This window comes from Squalius cephalus (genome assembly GCF_949319135.1).
Source record: "Squalius cephalus genome assembly, chromosome: 15".
NCBI lineage: Eukaryota > Metazoa > Chordata > Actinopteri > Cypriniformes > Leuciscidae > Squalius > Squalius cephalus.
The window spans coordinates 34,744,137-34,766,343 of NC_137136.1; the positions used below are offsets into that span (position 1 = coordinate 34,744,137).

Here is a 22,207-nt window from a genome sequence, read left to right on the forward strand (position 1 = left end):
GATGCATTTCATACAGCTAGAAATGAATACTTCATGGTTTTTCATCAGTTTGATATGAAGGCATGTGCGATAAATATGGTCTTCACTCAGGAAACGATACTACGCCATTAGTTTAATTAATGCGTCACAGTGCAAATTGTATGAATAATCCGATTCAATATTAATTTTGCAGTCTATCACGTATTTTCCAACATCCTCAAAGTGCTACACAAGATGACGTCGCCTGAAATTATAGGAGTAGTTCACCCAAAAATGAACATTCTGTCATTATTTAATAACCATATTTGAAAAGTCCATGTACAACAAAAGCTTCCAATGGCCAAAATCCAACAAGAACAAAATGTTTCATAAGTAGTCCAGAGGCCAGTTACACAAAGGTGTAGTAGAACAATAAATGTTCTGTCAACTCCATGAAATTTAAGTGTGACTCTTCAGTGAACATTCAGTCACATGAAACACGGAGAGAGTCACTTCTGTGTGGAAGATGAAGAGATTGTTATGAAACATATATCAAAAATTACACGGGCAGGAAGAAACGCTGCTGTTCTTGAGAAAAAAGCTGAAAGATGATCTCAATGCTATATGAATATATTAAAGTCAATCAACTGAATTTATTTAGTTAATAATTTATATACTGTATGTTCAAAACAAACTACAAAGAAAGCATGTGAGCATGGTCATTTTATATTAATTCTAAAGCTTTTAACTTATATGTAAATATTTTATCATTAATAATTCATTCAACATTTTACATGAAAAGCTTTATATTCCATGTCAAATACCCATGTGCAATGCATTAAGGATATAATAAAAATAATATATAATTCATATAAAATAAATAGCAGCAAAATCCAGGCAAAACGGCTTTAATTTGGAGCAAGAGATGTTTGATTGCATCAGATATCTCACTTTGCTCATCAAAGCTCCAATGTAAGCCTTCTTTCATCCTTTTAGCCTTCTCGAGACCAACAAAACAACTAAACAAAACCAAAAAACAGAGTTTGCTCAAACTTACCAGTGTAGCCCCAATCTTGGGTTTCTGCAACAGGCCTCAAATGGCTCTATATGCCAAGTCTAACAATAATGTATTCATGTATAAGTTTGTATGACATTTGTGTGATATTCCAAGTCCTCTGAAGTTTTATGATAAATTTAAATGAGGGCTGAAACTCGAGTTGTTATTGAGGGAAAAAGCAGAGTAAACATTTTCCTATTGTGTTCCACCAAAAACAAGAGGGTGAGTAAATAATGACACGTTTCATTTTTGGTGAACTATCCTTTTCACTTTTCAACATTTGATTTGATTCTTTATTCCTACTGATGTACCGTCCTCTATGTCCTTCAGGGGTCTGTTTTGTAACATTTGTATTTAGACAGCTTGTAAAAGGAAACATGATATATATGCATTGAAGAATAAGCAAGTGATTAGACATAGATTTGATAATGCAGAAATCCTACAGAATCGATCAAGCCATTTGAACATTGTGGGAGGAATAAAGGAAAAATAAATAAGCTAAATATCCATGATGAGTGTTCATGGAAAGCGACAGAAATGACACGGAATCGGTCACCATATTCTTCTCTGTTATACGTCTTATTTATATACATCTGATATGAGTACATTATGTTGCAGAACATCTGGAGGATCTCACATACATCACTCAGTTTTACTATCAACTCCTTCCATCAATGGAACAGAATGTGCTGGAATTCGGGCCTGGGATTTTAAATTATTGTTCCATTTTAATTGTTTCTTGAGAGTAGATTCTATATTACAATATGCATGTATCACACTCGATACAGCATCGCACAAATTATCAAGAAGAGAAGAGCTGAGGAAAAAAATACAGGTAAAAATCATCGGTATTTAGCAAAATACAGTAATTTTCTCTTCATCTAATATATACCCTACTTTGCAAGAGAGTGTTAAAATTACACAGAATTTGAATAACACATATACAATGAGCTTTCACCAAAGAAACATCGAGTCACATGAAGTTATTCTGGTCGATACATAATTCACCATAAAAACACAAAAATGCTTCTTTTTTTTTTTTTTCTCTTGTTTTTGCTTTTGTGTTCGACACTGTCCGTTAGGTTGACCTCACGGAGGCCTGTGATTGGTCGAGCTGCCGCGGGGGCGGGGCAGCGGGTGAAGACTCTTAGCACCTACACCTCATCATGGGAACGTTTATAGGGTTTCCCACATTGAAAACCGTCACGGATGTATTTCAACTACCTATGAACTGTCAGTAAATGCCACGTTCAGAGATGAGAGGGTCCAGTACCGTACATCTGTATTGCAGTTTTGATGCTTAACATGCTTGTATTGCAATTTACTGTAGCCATCTTTGTTGACTCTCTTTATTGGATGAAGACTTAAATATGCAAATGTGAAAGTCTCCTGATCATCTCAGATCGTAACAAGAGAAAGGTGAATACGAGCATGTTTTGAAATGAAGGTGTTGAAATATTACCCACATTATCAATGGAATCACTTTCAGCTTCTGACGATCACATGGATCACAAGATTTATGCATGATACTATGGGTAAAAAAATAAAAATAAAATAAAATAAATCACAATATTCAAACATTAACTTTCCATTAGGTCGATTCGACCACAAATGACCATTTGGTAACACTTTATTGTGATGGTCCACTATATGTCAACTTACCTGACCCCTAACCTAACAGTCTACTAATACTCCAATGACTGTTAGTTCACATGTAGTTGCAAAGTTACTTATAATTAGTAGAATGTCTGAAGTGGACTATCAAAATAAAGTGTAACCGAACATTTTGTCAGCGCTTACTAACCCTCATGTTGTTCCAAACTGGTATAATTATAATTTTCTTTCTTATATACGTTTTAGCCAGAATATCTGAGCTACTCTTTTCCATGCAATAAAAGCGGGTGGTGATTTATATTTCCAAACACACACAAAAATGACAATAAAGGCACTATAAAAGTAGTCTGTATGACTAGTACATTATACTGAGTTTTCTGAATCCACACGATAGCTACAGTATGTGTGAGACAAGGTTTTGTCATCTAATCTTAGACTACTTTTATGGTACTTTTTATCCTTTTTTTTTAAGCTCTCACCAGCTTTCATTGTATGAAAAAAAAAAAAAAAAAAAGTGCAGCTTGGATATTCTGTCTAACATCGGATTTTGTGTCAGGGAAGACAAAATATCACAGGTTTTGGAACTATATGTGGGTGATTTTCAGTTTGGGTAAATAAACCTGACAACAACAAGAGTGGAAGTGGAAGAGTATAATAATAATATTAATACTAATAATAAATAAAACACCCAGATGTTTTCTGATTTAATGTTTTGATGAAGGCCACACCATCTATAAACTCTGTACTTCCACAAGTTGACATAGCAGATTCTGATGGCAAAAGCCAATATAGTCGTAGCTGAATAGATACATGGCGAGAGACATTCTCACTCATGTATGTCTTAAACGGTTTCCTTCGTAAGCTCTTCATAAATGGCAAGCTCTTCGTTTTGTGTTGAATCCTCTGTACGTATCATGTGAAGTGAGTATTCTTGATATGAAGGCTGTAATTCTCAGGAATAACTCATTTAACAAACGTGTCACTCGCTCTCTTGTCTGTAGGGCAAGCTGCGTTTCAAGTGTCTAAATCCATTTGGACGACAGATCTTTGGCAACTCTTGTGTTTATCCGTCATTACCATTAGATCTCGCTGTGTTAAAAAAAAAAAAAAAAAAAAACATCTGCCGGCAATGTATGAAGCACAAATAAATCAAAATGGCTTCAAGTCTTGCTCAAAACTGCCGTACAGAGTTGTTACTCATTTGTCAATTCGTTTAGGTGACTCGAATGAAATCAACCCTGTTTGTTTGTGCATTTCCGTGAGCAAAGGATGTTCGTCTGCACTCTCTAAACTCGCAGTCTAAGGGTTTTCTACTAATCTAGCAGGTCACATGACTGCTGCGGTATTAAACTAAACCGTTCCTACAGTCTGACGCATACCTGTAATGTACATCGCATTCACAGAGACGTTTGTTTTGCACCCCCACAAAAACTCTTTGAAATGAACTTGATGTGCTATAAATGATACTCTAAGAAAACTACTCCCATTCGCGTCTGTTCGTTTATTGCCATGCTCATAAAAAGCCTCGTTTCCACATTTTCACTCGGTTCCAATGAGAAACACGTTTTCGTTTGATCGGGGGAGGGTGGGGGGGGGGCTCCTTCGAGTCTTTCGAGTGCCGTTTGTAAACATCAGACTCGGTTAGTTTGGCTAGACGTGGTTCGTTCTCACAGGAAGGATACGGATCGGCCTCCCTCTCGCAATGGCATTGTGGGATACATTGGTTTGAGGATGTGGTCACTAACTGGTTTGCTGCTACTGCCACCGTTCTGACTGGCCATGTGGTGTCGGATGTCTCTGCGGTTGATGGTGAATGCCGTGATCATCTCGGAGCCGTAGTCCCTGCTCTCCGGCACGGCTCCGGGGACGTGCCTCAGTTGGCCGTCGCCCAGGCAAGTCATGGAAACACGGGCGTCGTTGCGGTGCTGCGGCTCATGTTGTCCTGTCCTGGCAGGCGACGGGCGTTGAAGGAGTGCATGTTGATCACTGCGTCTGTCTTCAGCGTGGCTGGTGGCGGATGCTGGTGGGGTGGCTTGAGTTTCACCCGTCTCTCGCACGTGAACGACAGTCTGATCTCGTCCGTCACCGCACTGCAGAAAGACCTCTTGATGGAAAAAAAGGGACATGGTGGGGTGGGAAGGATAACAAGAAAAGAGGAAATAAGTACTTTCACGTTCATTAGCTGAGGAAGAGATTTTGGTGCTAACTGTGGGACGGAAGCTAGGAGTAGCTAGGAGTGTGTCAGCAAATTAAAAATATTTGAAGTCTCATGCCACCAAGGTTTTTGGAATATTCTGAACTATTATTACAATTTAAAGGGGTCCTATAATGCCCTTTTCACAATAAGTCTCTGATGTCCCCAGAGTGTGTATGTGAAGTTTTAGCCGAAAATACCCCACAGACATTTTTTTTATAGCATGTTAAAATTGTCACTTTTTGAGGGCGAGCGAAACCGCTCTGTTTTTGTGTGTCCCTTTAAATGCAAATGAGCTGCTGCTCCCGGCACAGAGGGCTGAGCTTCAAGAGCTTGTGAGTATTTGTGTGTGTGTGTGTGCGTGTGTGTGTTAGCAATTCTGATTACCTCACACACACACGCACTGAACATTTAAAAAATGTTTAGCCTTTTATGTTCAAACCCGAGTCGACAATGATGGAGAGACTCTAGAAGAAGTGACAACATGTAGAAGCAACAGGACGTTTCTGAATGGTTAGTTGATGAATTTATGTAGCTGATGTGGAGTTAACAATCTTCTAGTCATTGTTTAGCATATTCTGTCATGATAATCTATAAATCGCGTTCCCGGGAGCAGGGTGTATGCAAATTTTAGGGTTAGTGATGTCACTAACCCGTGGAGAAGCTCATTGTAGTTCCTATCAGCCGTTTGTTGTAGTCCTTAAACAGCGATTTCTATAAAATAAAATATCTCCCTTTGCTTTGAGTTTTGAGCGTCGTAACTTTGCAGATGTTGTTTATGCTCAAACTGCAACATTACACACTAACTAAAGTTAAATAAAGTGAAATCATAATCAACATTTTTTTAAAAGCCCTGTAAACTTTTCAACTGTAGTGTTTATACAATAAAACAGATCTTAGCAAAGCAATCGTTTGATATTTTTGCCTTTTTACGTCTTTCAGTGTTCAATGTGTTTTCTTTTTTTGACAAGCAAAATAATATTATAGCTACTTCTAAACGAGACCAAAAACAATCCTTAAAATAACTTCCAACATGTGTGGAAAAATAACACAATGTTCCAGTTTAGTAAGGAACATAATTCATTTTGAGGAGAATGTGATAAAAATATTCTCATTTTAGAGCGTGCTTTTACACTCAAATACATGATCAAAGTGGTTTAAATGTCAACCTCCAGCACTGGCATCTTATCTGTGAGATGTGTCTACATAAAAAGTGATTTGCGATTTGCTTGCTATGCTTTTTGATGTTCGATCGGTTATTCATCTCTCCTTTCAAATAGCAGATCTATTCTGTGATGTTATCAGGTGTGAATGAAGGCTCAGCTTTAGTCAGCGTGCTGAATATCTTCATCTCAGCATGTCTAAAATCTGTTACTCTGTACGTGTAATGGTACAAGGCCTCGCTAGGCATTCGCTAGGGTCTTCTGGGTGATTGCTCTGGCGTTTTAGCAGTTGCTGGGCTAATGTGGGAGGTTTTGTAGGACACTGCGTGATTTTCAGTCCTGCGTGATTGATAGAGCATTGCAGTTTCAAGCCTGATGTCTTAACCCTCTCATCGCATTCAGGTCTGTTTTGACCCGGAAAAGGTAGATACAAATTTAACAAAAATTCCATAGTTTATATTGGTAATTCTTACATTATATGTTCTTATAAATTTCAGATAATGATATTTTCAGATAAAATTTCTCATAAATATTGATAAAACATATAGTTGTCTTGCATCACCCTTGTATTTTTAATTTTTAATTTTTTTTAAGGCATTCTACATTTTTAATAATAAAAAGGTAGTAAATTTAATAGCATGGTAAAAACACAATAATCTGTGCCGGGAACAGCAGCTCATTTGCATTTAAAGGGACACACACAAAAACAGCGTTTTTGCTCACCCTCAAAAAGTGACAATTTTAACATGCTATAAAAAAATTATCTGTGGGGTATTTACAGCTAAACCTTCACATACACACTCTGGGGACATCAGAGACTTTTTTTATATATTGTGAAAAGGGCATTATAGGACCCCTTTAATAAATCAACTTTAAACATTTCCAAAAAAATGCACATTCATTCATTAATGAAAAGTTCTGATCAGATACGATATGGTTTATTTGAAAAATATATGGGTTACCCCTGACTAAAGATTTTTCTAGTCAACTAGTAGTCGATTATTTAAGCCATTATTCGACTAATCGCAAGTTCATACTACCCTAGTTACTTAAAGATATAGTATATATGTGTAGCCTATTCCGCACTCGAGCGCACGCACAAAGCTTGCTGCAAATCACTGGCAAATGTGTTGATGAATGTGTTGAAAAAGAAATAGCAAAGAGACTTTTAAATATGTATTAATAAACTAGTGTTTTCTGAGTCAGTGTTGGCTGCAAAGATGAAGTTGACGATGCTGACTCGCCATCTCCACAGTATTGTGAAATATTAAGTCATGACTGTTTTAAAAGCTTACGTTCCACCAGGTTCAAACGGACCCAGGAATGCAAAAAGTATATTACATTGTACATTACAAGGGTCATCCTAAAAATTTGCCGCGCACAAAAACCTTGCACACTGAGTCGTATTAATTATTCTGTTGCAGAAAACCCCCCGCAAATCAATGCAAAATGGAGTCTTCAAGAAGGATGATTTTGTTGTTCTCTCTCTTCTTAAAAAGAGAAAAAGAAAGAGGAAATATTTGGTCCTGATATTTCATAGAGAGGAAGGAGAGTTCGCTGCGGGATTATCCCGAGAGATCCAAAGTTTACTTCAGGATGTCAGTGGCTCAGTTTGATGCTTTGCTAGCGATACTGGAGCCACATATTAAAAACAAGACCAGCAGTTTCCATGAACCAATCGATCTGGAACAGTTCTGGATTGTGGCGTTCACTTGTACGGTGGCTCTGAATTGTCAGAACACCTCTCAAAATGCTGGCTACGGATGCGAAAAACGCAGAAAATTTAACCCGATCCAATTTTTTTTTATGACAGACAAAACGTGACGTGAGGTCGTATTTATTTTTTAACGTGCAAAAATTTCTGACTCAGTGTGCAAGGACCTTTAGTCTTCAAAGAACACCACAATAAATCGTTTTCTTTCCTTTTTATTAGTCAATGACATTATAGTTTCCACTTCAAGTCCATCTCACCTGTTCGCGCTCTGAAGTTTTCCTCAGTTTGTAGATGAACTCTCCTATCGCCACAAACACGGACAGCACCAGCCCAGATGCCAACACGATGAAGATGCCGCCCAGATTCTGGATGCCCATGGGACCCGTCTCATAGCGCTCGTCCTCCAGACAGTTGCTGTCGCTCCACCACTTCTCCTTCAGCATGTGCATACGGCCATCTTCCAGGATACCCAGGATAGCGATCGTGATTTTATCCCTGTACGGCGAGCCTGGAATAAAGTCATTCATAAATCAGAATCTTCATTGGAATATCAAGTACTGAGAAAATTGCAATTAAACAAGAATGCTTTAACATTTTGACACCAACTCCATGCTTGAAAGGAGAGGCGTTTCAACAGTGCGTTAAATACACACACACACGCACACACACACACACACACACTGTGTAACCCACTCTATTTCACGCTCAGTTTTTAATGAATACTGTGTAAAGTTCCAGTCACACTAGGCTTTAGGCATGTAAAATTACTTCAACACTGCAAACTATGCAGCTTTTAAGTCTTATGAATTCAGCTAAGAGGTCAGTATGTGATGTTTACATCATCTTTTGATCAAATGTCTTGCTTTTGGTGGTCAGATCCACCAAACTTCTATTTTGATTCACATTCATATCAATGAAGGTGAATAGAACTTCACTTAATCAATGTGAAAGACATGAAAACAATCCAGTCATTTATAACAAACTTGAATGAAGTTCAATCCTGAAATAAAATTTCATTATGTTCAGAAACAGAAGGATGTCCCTTAGAGGTTTTGTCAGATTTAGCTCACTTCTGGGTTCAAATTTGTCCCCAAAATATGTCTATAGGTATATTTCTCCTTAAATATAAATCAAACTACACAAAGTAATTCTTCCACCAAGAGATATATTCCTAATCGTGTGGGCTAGAAAGGAAAACGCACGGTCAAAGGTCAGTATACATTAGCATATTACAACCGCTTGTCTTGTGGCTCATCCGCTTTCAGAATCAAAACAGTTTGTGTAGTAATGGTAAAACAGTTCATGTAATTCCCGGTGGCTTTACCTTTCGGGGTGCCGATGCCGTAACCTTTACTGTCGATGATGCCGCCGACCTGCGTGAGGTTGCAGTTTCTGCGGGTCACGTACTCAATGGTGGCCGACTCCATAAGCAGAGCGTAGTCGGACTTTAACACTCTCTGAATCCCGTCTTCAATGGACTTGACGAACGATGTGCTCTGTCTGCTACTCATGAAAGCCCACATCTTCTCAAATGTAGACACTTTGGATTTCTGAAAGAGAGAAGCATCATTTTTTCAGTAATCTAAAGTAGCATGTGTTCGCATTTTTGGACTCACTCATGGTTTGCTGATCTGTTCAATATACTGTATATTCACACGACACTATTGTCTTCAATAGTGATGCTTATAGCTGAATTGAACATTTCAGAATTGGATCAACTTTTACACAGTTATTAAACTGAACTGAATCAACACTGAACTGTTTTGAGCTGAATAATGACACTATTGAGCTGCTTTAGAGCAAATATTAATTTTGTCTCATAATTATTTGATGAAGTTTGCACTGATTTGTCACTGTGAAGCTGCTTTGAATCAAATCTGTTTTGTATAATGCACAATTCTGACTTTTCTTCTTGCAATTCTGACTTTATAACTTGCAATTAAGAATTTATATCTCAAAATTCTGACTATAACTCGCAACTGCTAGTCTGACTTTATAACACAATTGCAAGGTTATATCATGCAATTCTGACTTTATAACACAATTGCGAGGTTATATGATGCAATTCTGACTTTATATCGCACAATTCACAGTTACCTTTTAATTTTTTTATTAATATTATAATATTGTGCAAAAAAAAGTATTTCCTTATTGATAATTTGCTAGTTAATAGAATGTAATTTGCTATTTGTTTACTGTCACAAGTGTTTATTTCAGCTGTAAACTGCTGAAAATGTTATGTATAAGTATGTTTTTGGAGTTGATGTTGATGAATAGTGTGGTGTGACAGCAGTTTAAGATCCAGGCTAATATCTGAAAGAATGACGCTACACAACGAGAAATTCATGAGCTTCCACCTTCATGCCCTTGATTAAGACATTTAACCTCAGTATACTCCAGGGGGACTGGACTTTTAATACATGTGTTGCTTTGGATAAAAATGCTTGCTGATCAAGCAGAAACAATCAGCCCTGTGCTTATGTTGTGCAAAATAACCAACGCTTGCAAAACTGAATCTGCATGATAATTTGAATACAAAATGTATAATTGCATACTATATCATTTCATAAGAATAACTGAAATGTTTTTATTCAACATCCCTATGCAACACACTTCTTTTGCATGAAATGACAAATTTACACAATTGTCATGTGACTATGTGTTTTGCTGCAACCACATACAGTATAGTAGAACAGAAACTGTTGTAGGTCCAGTTGACAGCAACACACTAGACATCCAGGAGATTTTCCTCGTCCTGAGTCTCGTCTCCATTACAGTGACACTTTCCAGCTTCACACTATGGTGTGCTGGCGTTGGCGCTCTTCTCTTAACCTTGAGCACCTGTTATTGTTCCTCCCCCTTCAAACGCTATTTTCCCTGGTGTCTCTCAATATAATTGAAAGTGGCTGGGAATTGGCTTCAACGTTGGACTGCACAAGAATGAATAAGCGACTGAAGTGATACAGCTGACACTTCCTAGATTAAACAGTCACTGTGTACACTGGATTATGGCAGTTATTATCCTGCTTTCACCACAGCTGTGCTCGTTTTACTGTACGTGAACACTAGCCTACTACCTACTGGATCCTTTTAATTAGAAACTGTCAATAATATTTTGGAAAATAATATGTGAAGCAGTATGCAAAAATAATTCCAAACAACAGTATGCTGCATGGTTATTTTGCATTATTTACTAAGTTTGTGTAAACAATTACATTTTGGTGGTTGGTTAAATATTAAGTCTAGAAAATGTGTTGGAAAACTGTGTTTGTTTTTTTTTACACTGGTCAAGTCGAGCACATTGCATTGTGGGATACGAGGTTGCAAAAGAGGCTCATTGGAAATATGTGATACTACATTTATAAAAATATGTTGGTCCAGGTACATTTCACTGCACTTTTCATGTTGCATGTACACTAGAGGAGTTATAAATAGCCACGTTTCCATTACAAATTTCCAAAAGTCTTTGTGGCTGAACAGCTGATGCAAATGATTGCACGCCAATGTGCATTGGCTCGTTTAGTTTCACTCGAAGTAGATTAGCATCTCTAGTGAGATTCCTATTCGTCGATCACGATGTACGCCTCCGTTCCCTCCTTCAGGGAACGAGGGTTACCATACGTAACCGAGACGTTTTGCAGTTTGGCAGAAATGTAGGCAAAGCCATGTATTTCAAGTGAGCCTGGGTTGGGTTTTCTTCATACTGAGCTCATGAAACATACCAGTGGATTTAGAAGTGGAACCAATTGTGTGTGTGTGTGTGTGTGTGTGTGTGTGTGTGTGTGTGTGTGTGTGTGTGTGTGTGTGTGTGTGTGTGTGTGTGTGTGTGTGTGTGTGTGTGTAGTTTGCGGTCTCAAGATAATGAAACTTTAACATCAAGATTAGCACTCGGTTTAAATGGCATTTCATGGTTTTTTAAAGGAGGTCACGTAAGAAACCGTAGCTAATCACGGATAATTGTTGGCTCAATTCCATGAAACATTTAAAGTGACCCAAGAAAATTAACAAGTGTGAGTGCTCTTTGATTACTCTTGATAAAATGTTAAATTAACATTTGTCGTTCCAGGTCTGCTCGCTGAAATAATACCACAGCTGAAGTTTTAGAAAACAAGCAGAACTGAAGGTGTTCAGGCAGCGACAGCTTGCTATTTTAATTGCAAACACCTGTTTTGTAATCTACATTCTAATGCTGAAATCATATACTTCAGGAGACAGAAAGGACACATAATCAAAGGAACTTTGTACACTAAATGTCAAAGCAAGGCTTTGGAAGTATTGATGCAATTTTGAACTCAAACATAAATCAAAACAAAAAATGATAATGTATGTTTTGGAACACGGCTATTTAAAGAAATATTACGACATCAGCAGAAACCATGAAAGCAGCCTATATTTTGAAAGAATGTATGAATATGCAATCACTGGTTTAAAGACGGCTTGATTTTGTGTCACTCAGAAACCTGATATATTTTTATATATTCTTCTATGCTCGGCACTGCAGCATCTGAGAGCCAAAACTCAAAGCTGTGAAAAAGTAAAACCCTGCAGGCAAAAGTTTAAACTTTTGGAATAATAATAAATAAAGAAATAAATCATTATGAAGGAACACTTCAAACATGAGAAGTGACAGCACAGGAGAATTTGCTTTTACAGTGGGAATTAAGATCTAACTGGAAAAGCTTAAAAAATGCTTTTGTGAAATTGTATTGATTTTCTCTCTCTCTCTCTCTCTCTCTCTCTCTCTCTCTCTCTCTCTCTCTCTCTCTCTCTCTCTCTCTCTCTCTTGCTCAAGAATAGAAAAGTTCTTCCTTTTTTTGAAAAGTTACATCTTTCAAACACATCTTCTGTTAACATTCAGCAGAGGTTCTCAACAAAAAGCTTCATGGAATAAACAGCATGTCTTGTCATTGGTAAACGTCCACATTATCGTTTCAGAGAGTTGTACCTTGAAGAAGGACATGGTGGCTCCATCTTTGAGGACACCAAACTCTATTTTGGTCTGTTTGGCCAGATCATCGGCCGAGTCTACAGGCGAGTCCATCCTCTCCACGGTGAGGAACGCTGCCAGGTTTGCTGTGTAGGAGGAGATGATGATGAGGGTGAAGAACCACCAGATTCCTCCGATGATTCGAGTCGAGAGAGCTTTAGGCATCAGTTCTGAACCTGAACACAAATTAAATGCATCATCAACTGATTACATAAAAATACATCAAGATTTTTTGGTTACATTGTCTGCTAATATATGTTTATAAGAATAGGGAATGTGGATCAAATGTGTCAAAGGTCCTGTACACACTGTAGATTCCATGTAGTCTCTCACTTAATGAGGTGACAAAGGCTTTTTTTCAGAGATATTAATACCTTGCAATGATGCACTAAATTGATACACAAAAGTTAAAGTAAAGGCTTTTATATACATATCATGGTTTCCAGAATTTATCAGAATTTAAAGCAGCATAACTGTTTCAAATCATCATATTAGAATGATTTCTGAAGGATCATGTGACACTGAAGACTGGAGGAATGATGCTGGAAATTCAGCTCTGATCAGAGGAATAAATTACAAACTTTACTATATATTCACATAGAAAACAGTTATTTTAAATTGTAGTAATATTTCACAATATTAATTTGTTTTTACAGCTTTGGTGAACATAAGAGACTTATTTAAAGTGCCCCTATTATGCTATTTTAAAGTTTCCTAATGTTGTTTTTGGTGTCTCCTACAACAGGTTTACATGCATCAAAGGTAAAAAAAAAACTGGTTAATTTTCTCATAATATTCATTTGCACATCACCACATTTTCAATGATTCTCAAACGACTCGTCAGATGAATCAATCTCTCTAAATCCCTCCTTTATGCAAGTTACTCTGCTCTGATTGGCCGGACAGCTCAGTCTGTTGTGACTGGTTTACCACGTTTTGGCACGCGTATCGCGTGGAGTGTTGCCAACTTAGCGCTTTTGTCGCTATATTTAGCGAGTATTCAGACCCCTCTAGCGACACATTTTCAAAAAAAGCAACTAGTGACAAATCTAACGACTTTTTCTGGTGTTATTGGAGACTTTTGGAGACTCTCTGACGTGAAAGCACATATCGTTCTCACTCTTCTGAACGAGCAGCGGGTGCTGCCGTGGGCCCCACCCCGTCCCAAAGCACTCACAGGGGTCCTGTCCTCGCGCAGCAGCTGCAGTCAGAGCAGGAGATGTTCACCCCTCCGCGTCCAGACTGAAGCCGCCGCTGGCTGATCCCGCCCTGGCTTACATTCAGCACGGGATGTAAAATGTAAAATGTTCTTTGTCTAAAACAATAAAATCACTGCACAAAAATAAATCGCTGCAATTTTTTGACTCACACAGCCTCAGTCACTTACTCTCGTCCACTGTGTGTGTGCCTCTCTGTGACATAAGCTAAACTAGCTGGCTAGCTCATCATGACTCAGTCTAAACTCAAAAATACAGAAAGGAGTGTGAATCAAACCCTGAATTCAAAGGCTGGTTAAAGCTGTTTATTGGAGATAATACACAGGCATTCTGTCTGTATTGTAAGGCTGATTTCCTCACCAAACTTAGCGATGTAAAAAAACACAAGACAATTCAAAAACACACTCAAAAGGCAAACCCTTATGATAGTTCCACCCAAAAAGCCATTTATGCTTAAAAAAATGTACTCTGCTAAAGATGCTGAGGCCACCATGGCATGGCATGCTAGCGTGTGATCACATTGGAGAAGCATGTAGAGCTGCTTTCTCAGACTCCACTGCTGCTACCCATTTCAGAATGCACAGGACAAAGTGCACAGAAATGATTAATGCTGTTCTAGCACCATACTTTCCGAAAAAGTTGGTCGCAGACGTGGGTGACCAGCGCTTCAGCCTCCTCCTCAATGAGTCCACAAATGTAAGTGTTTCTAAATACCTGGGGGTTGTGATAAGGTACTTTAGAGACACCAAGCAGACAATTGTCTCAACATTTCTGGGGCTTGTTGAATTGGAGGGAGGAGATGCCAGATTTATATCCCATGCTGTTGTGGCTTTCCTCGAGAAGTGTGGTCTTAAAAGAGAAACTCCTGGAGATAGGGACCGACAATGCCTCTGTTATGACGGGGATTAACAATGGGGTCCATAAAGTGCTGAAGGAAGAGTATGGCCTCAAAGATCTGGTTCTTATTCGCTGTGTGTGTCACTCTCTGCAGCTTGCGGTAAGTCATGCTTCCAATGACACCACTTTCAACACACTCAAATGCAGTTTAGTGTGATAGTATAGAGCAAGTGAAACAGCGCTGCGTTACCTCACAAGTTTCATTCGTCTAATAAACTGACCTGTGAGTATTATTCAGCACTTGCAGGTAAGTTAGTTTGGTAGAATGAAATGTCCTCATTCCTCTATATCCATGGGACTCACGTGTGGTGCTGATATCTGTCTCTCATTAGCAATCGCGACCTGCTTCATACCACAGTCCTGTTAAAAACATCAATGTATTCACTCGTCCATTAACATTATTAGATCCTTCGACATGACGGCAAGTTCCATAATTCCGCTTATCATCAACCTACGCCTTTGTTATTGTAAGAGGTTAGCGACCCCTAGCGTCGAGAAAAAAACAAAACAAACATATTGTAGCTTTAAAAATGTTCATGTTTTACTGTGACTTGTTGTAGGCTCCTAAGTGGACCATAACGTTAAAAACCACACCAAACTTAAAATAAATAAATAAGTAACTCCACCAGAGTGTCTCTTTTGGGTCACTTTTGCCAGTCCCAACCCCGGATAAAGGAGGAGGGTTGGAATTGTGACGTAAAAAAAAAAAAAAAAAAAAAGAATCGACAGAAGAAAGTTCATTTGTGGTTCTAAACATATTTAGGGTGTTTTTCACTCACAGTAAGCGGTTTGTGAATCCTGCATTGAACTCCGAGATTTGAGAAGCAGTTTTCAGTGAAATAAAGGGAACACAGCAAAAGTTTAGGATTATACTGCTGTGATATCGTGGTAAAGATTAACTTTAACCACTGATTCTTCACATGCTCGTCCTTGGGCAGTGGAAATAAAACTGGCTTTACCTTCACACTATAGAGCACAGCGTCTTCTGGACATGATGCTGTCCAGTATCCACAGGAATCAGATGCAGTGTTTCAGGTTCAAGTTTTCCCTGGTGTCTGTGCGTGCAATATGCTAATGTTTCATCTTTTACGTCACAACGAAACGGCCTATGACTCGTTTGAAAAACTATTAATTTCATTGACTCAGAGTCGACTCTTACTTTTGAAAATATTTAAGACTTTGCAGGATGTTTTCATTCACTTACATGAAAGGTCATTTTCAAAAATCCATAATAGGGGCCCTTTAAAAGAAAAAAAATAATCTTATCAACCCCAAAATTTGGAACAGTACTAAGTAATTCTATTTTTCTATTAAAACAAATCTATATAAAATGATAAAAGATTTAGAAAAATACTGTTCAAAATGGTACTACAATATACTATATTTTCTTTTCTTTTCTTGGACAAACCTTTATCCCTCTAAACTATCAGTGCATTCTGCAGCTCAGCTCAAATACACAGAGATGCAAACCAAACAAACACAGAAATGATGGACAAACAGAGAGTTCCTTCAGGATGGGAGTCAGTGAACAGTGCGATGAGAAGCTGGAAAACTGCAAACACACACACACACACACGCACACAATCACATGTACACACTCAATCACACGTATGCACGCACACACGCACTCACACACATGCATGCACACGTACATGCACGCATGCGCACACACACACACACACACATACACACACAGACACACGCACATTATTTTACATCTATGTTTCTGAGGAGCGGACAAAATGTCCTCAGTTTACTCCCTTTGTCTCTACTCTAACTCAAACCGGTCCTCATAAAGATAGTTGTACAAGTGCACACACACACACATGCACACACACACACAGTTCACCTTCACTAAACTCTGTTATGGCTAAAATACAAATTTAGTTGACAAGCTTTTTTTTTTATTATTATTTAAATAAAATCATTTTGCTTCAACACACAGAATCAAATCGGCTCTAGTGGGTCTTGGCTTTGTGGCCTTGCTTTTTCAGATGTTCCTTTATCATGTTTCAGCGTGCACGCTATTAAAGAAATGCTGATGTCACGGCAAACAACCAGCTGACAGATTCGCCAGCATTACGCTGAAGCTCAACATCTGCTTATCGCTGTGTAAAAGTAGCGAAGGCAAAGTTGCTAAACTGTGTTGGTCTGTGGGCTATTCTCCACGGGTTTGCTTCAGAGTCATATTAATTATGATGACCTGCTTTTCCCTGTCCTGCTATTTCCTTCACACGCACTGAAACACATCGGCCCGGTCGAACTCAAAGCAGTTCCCGATGAGAATAATTACCTGCACTTAACATTCCCACCTTCTCCTGGAGAAGAGGAAAGTCACCGAGCGGCTCAGCGCCAGAGGCTGTGTTCAGTATTCAGCCTGATACTCCCACTCTTCACTAAAGCAATAATGTTTTAAACACCAGCATGGAGAAGAAATAAAGATATGTGCACGATTAGGAGAACTGAGCAACTGATAAAGCACAGCAGTCTCCAAATGAACATTTGTGCAGTCAGTCAGTGGTAAACAGAAATAGTGAAAGAAAGAAAGAAGGTTGGCCGGTTAAAGCTTGTTTAGCTGGTCATCCGTAACTCCGCAGGGTTTGGGACTTGCAAAAACAGACCATTTCTCATGGAATAATCTGCATTTTGCACAATGAAACATCCGTTTTTGTTGAGACATGAAAAATGCCTTTGTGCTTTCCTCAGTTGAGCTGAGCCGCTGTGCGCTAGCGTGAAGGAGCTTCCCGTCGACAGGAACTGATGTTAGACGAAAATGACAACGAAGAAGAGAATTAAGACAAACACTGTCTGGTATATTCTGACATGTGGACACATTTATTTTGTATGCATGCCAATTGTTTAGTGTCTGGTTTTATTTGTTCTCATTTTTTATCAGTTGTTCCTGCTGTCTTATTCTAGATACAATAATACTGGATTTCCTTTTATCCTTCCCAGATGATTCTTTTATTGGTGTTAATTTGCGTTTCATTATGAATCGACTTTGTCTCAAATGTTTTTCCTAAAAAAATAATAATAGACCACTGACAGACCATTTAGATAACAAAACCACCTTAGGATAGTTTCAGATGTCTTGCGTTTCTATTTTATTTTCATTTAATCTCATTGCTGTCTAGAAGAAACAGTTTTATGAAAACAAAATTAAAATTAGGATAAGTATTAAGAACGTTAGGAAGAATTAGCACTGTGCTTCTTACATGTGAAATATTAAATACTGAATTCGTAAATAATAAATTAGTTTTATGTTATGTTGTAGAGAAAAAAAATGATTTAAAATACATTTATTTCATACTAAGCATACTACAGATCCATTTACATATTTACTAGCTTATTGCTTGAGACTGATATAAATATTATAATTAAACCATATTTGGAGTACTTCTTTATTGCACAATGCAAATTTCTTAATATGAAGCCTATATGTGTTTTAACATCACTATTAGTAAGGATAGTATGATCTCTGTATAATATCAGTCTGTAAGTGCAAGATATTGAAAGTGTTCTTAAAGTAAACTTGTAATATGTCCACTTTAGCACAATCAGACACTTCAGTATATTATTAGTTGGACCTCAGCACTATTTCTGGATAATTAAAGTGCCTTAAGTACAAAATTAGTTGTTCCCATTTAGCAGACTTTAAGAATAACAATTTAGTATACCAACAGTACAATTTCAGGTTATTTATATTAAGTAGGCTACATATATATGTACATGTATTTGTAGTATACTTAGCATACAATAAATGTATTTCAAGTACATTTTGGTTTATTTGGTTTTTCGTAACACATTAGTTTAGGGTCCATCTCTCACTCTATTAGCTAGTTGCATATTAGCATGCATTTTACTAGGATAGTGGCTGTTTATTAGTACTTATAAAGCACATATTAGTGTCTTATTCGTCATGACCATATTCTACATCCCTTTACAATACCTAAACTTAACAACTACATTACTGACTATTAATAAGCAGTAATTAGGAGTTTACTGTGGCAAAAGTCATAGATAATAGTTATATAATAGTGAGAATTGGACCCTAAACTAAAGTGTGATCTTGTTTTTCACTAGCTGTGCCTGCTGTCTTAGCTGGATGCAATAAAACTGAACTTATTTTTAACACCATCTAATACTAGTTGATGCTTTAACAGTTTTTAGACTTTAAATTGCTGCTTAAGTGTAAATCATCAATCGTTCATGCAACCCTATTGAGTAAACACACACACACACACGGTACGTCACATGACTTTGAGAGTCAAGAGAGAACTTCTATTGGCTCCAGACAACCAATACATGAAGTGTGTGTTTCAAACCGACAGGTATCGCATGCATATCTTATCAGTGGAGATTTCATGCGTAACGAAAAGTGCAGCAGATTTGCACTCCCCGAGAGTAAAGAATCGCCGTGGGCACAGGAAGAGTCTTTTCTATTTGTCTCCTTACATGAGGTAAAACATTTCATTACTCCCTGGCATGTTTTATTATGCCGTTTGGTTTTGAGGGTATCATTTGCTAATGTGTGCCTGTGAGGGGTGTGGAAACAGCTTCAACCCCTGCGTGTCTTTAATAGCTTCCTCCATCTAATTCTGTGAGGTGGCGCTCAGCACAGAGCCAAACACAATATTTAAAATGGCATTAAGGGAGATAATATTTGAGAGAGAGAGAGAGTGAGAGAGAGTGTCATTCCCTTTGGTGTTGTGTTGAGATAAAATCTCAGATTAGCACTTCTTATTCAAAAGTGGCTCCATTAAAAGACTAAAATACTGAATCCACATGATTTTGGTTTCGTTAGCGATTCTTGTAAGTTTGCCGTCTCAATGTATATCCAACAGCAAACTGAACAACTTTGACTGAATTTCAGTCTTAACTGAACATGATGAGACAGAAAAACTCAAAGTAATGCAATTAAGACCATACATACAGTAGATGCAGTTGGATTATGCTTGTGTCAAATAAATTAATAACACATAAATAGAAGAAATAAGAAGGAGAAACATGAGAAGATAAATCCCTTAAATACCCTTCATAATAAATATGTACAGTTATTTTCATCTTCTTCATTAGAGTCCAAAAGTGATGTCACAAGGGCATGTTAGTTATTAATGACCCTACAAGTATGATTAAACCATCAAAATATGAGGAACATTTTTTATATTCTTAAAATATTTTACATATGAGGGAAGAACAAAATATTAAACTTGGTTTAGGTATTTATCTGACAACAATATTTGGCAAAAAAAGAAGAAGGCAAATTACAGTTACAGGTTTATTTTACTATGCAAAAAAATGCATAAAAAAAAAAGCAAACATTGAGTACAACATAATCAGAAATTAATATTTGGTTCTCTCTTGTTTTAGTATGCATTCATAATTTATTTGTATGACAGCCTGGACAAAAATGATGCCACACAATTTGATTGGATTATTATCAAAAATAAAACAATTGACTCCAAGCACAACTACGCAATATGCTTACACAATCTTTAACAAAAGTTCATATTTGAATAAAGGGATGTAAATTTTCCTAGGTCAGACATTGCTTTTGGCCAATACTGTATGTGACCCAATGGCTTAAAAATGGTCAAAATATCTATTCAGTTCCCCAGTATTAAGTATCCTGGTTATTTACTCTCTCTTATTCAAGTACAGAAAGACTGTAAGTCTGTGATTGTAATTGAAAATATGGTTATTCATCTTCTTGTATGGTCTCCAAGCATAGATACTGTTGAACTACATGAGGCCCCAACTCCTGGAAGATTTTCTGCTGGTTGCAAGCAACAACAAATCTTATGAATAACTATGAATAAACAAAATATGAATGATTCTTGAGACTCTGTAATAGACTTCTATTAATGAATCAGATTCAATCAAGGTTTGAATCAGTCTAAAGATTCACTCACTGAATCTGCAGAAGCAGTAATTCACTGATTTGCTGATCTGGGGTGTGTTTCCCGTACAACGCCCTAACTCGCTGCTTCACTACCATAGTACAATCAACGCATTCTCATCCTAGGGTGTCATATACTGACGCTTTTGACATTTCGTCTACATCCAACGCACATGCACCCTTTAGCGTCAATAGGACACGCACAGAGCTTTGTTCGGTTATGGGTAGGTTTAGGTCTGGGGTAGGGGTAGGGTTAGACCGCTAGGAGGCGCCTTCTGGCCCATATCTATCTGCGTCTCATATTGACGCTAAAGGGTGCCATGTGCGTTCGATGTAGACGAAATGTCAAGAGCGTCAATATATGACGCCTTGGGATGAGAACGGGCTGGTACAATACATCATTGAAGAAATCAACTAGCTAGCCACGACTGTTTCCCCAAACCGTACTGTCGCAAATTTGTCGTTCAACCATGTTGGTTAATGGCGTCACGCAGATGGTGGAGTTATAACTACTTTTAATGAATCTGTTTGAGATCGAATTAATGCTCGATGTTTTGCTATAAAATACAGACATGGCATCTGAGGACTATTTCTCATTTTTCCCAGTTATTTTGCTTTATTTCCAGATTCAATCATAGGCTCGGTCTTACATAGTAGAGCACGTTCACACATGCGCACTCTTCAAAAACAATGTTTTAAATCTCTTGACAAACTAAAAGACGTAAATTACATTTATATGTATTCTAAATAAAAGACACAGGTTGCACTGAATGTCAGCTTGCTTATTTTGCTCAAGATAAGGATTTATTGAGTCCACATTTCATGCAAACTAGAAACTCTGCTTCTAACCACAGGAGAGCTGTCGTTCCAAACACACAACTCTGCGATGCTGTGGAACGATGGTTTCGGGAAACACAGACTCGTTGAACTGCTGACAGAACTTGCGACCATAGTTGGCTAATGATGGTTTCGGGAAACACACTCCTGTACATGACCAACATAAAATAATCACAGAAGTGTTACTGTCTTCAGTATTATCATTAGGCTCATTTTGTTCGAGTTTGCTGTAGTAGATTACCGGTCCACTACGAAAAGTGGATGTTGTCTGATTTAACGTCTCTTTTCTTACTCTTCCCCTGACAGTAACTGCCTACACTCATCTACATTGAAGGCAAAGTCATTGGCATCTCAAAAAAAAAGCCTATATTAATTTCCCTATGATTCCCATGCTCGTGTCCCTCTGAAGCTGCACGTCAGCCATGGTGAACGACTGAAACTCTGTATTGAGACATGCAATAAACAAGAACCAGACGAACCACAGAGACGTCCCACTGTGCCTGTGCTACCATTGAAACAGTCTTCTGTCGACTGTCATCCCAACCTCAAACTCACAATCCTGAAGGTCTCTGAGTGTCAGCAAACAAACGCTGCTGTTATCCCTCTAACCTGCCAGTGTGTGTGACAGATTTTTGACACCCCTCATCCCCGCCTCACTGACAAGCAAGAC

At 37.9% G+C, this 22,207-nt stretch overlaps 1 protein-coding gene across 1 annotated transcript in view; it reads right to left on the reverse strand.

Annotated features, from left to right (window-relative positions):
* Window positions 1-849: 849 nt before the first annotated feature.
* grik3 (glutamate ionotropic receptor kainate type subunit 3) overlaps window positions 850-22,207 on the reverse strand; it is a 158,276-nt gene continuing 136,918 nt past the window's right edge. Inside the window, exons 13-16 of the mRNA XM_079895075.1 lie at window positions 12,646-12,863; window positions 9,025-9,250; window positions 7,958-8,208; window positions 850-4,731 (exon numbers count right to left, since the gene is read on the reverse strand). Coding sequence (XP_079751201.1) covers window positions 4,297-4,731; window positions 7,958-8,208; window positions 9,025-9,250; window positions 12,646-12,863 — 1,130 coding nt within the window. The 3' untranslated portion in view covers window positions 850-4,296. The remainder of the gene's footprint in view (window positions 4,732-7,957; window positions 8,209-9,024; window positions 9,251-12,645; window positions 12,864-22,207) is intronic.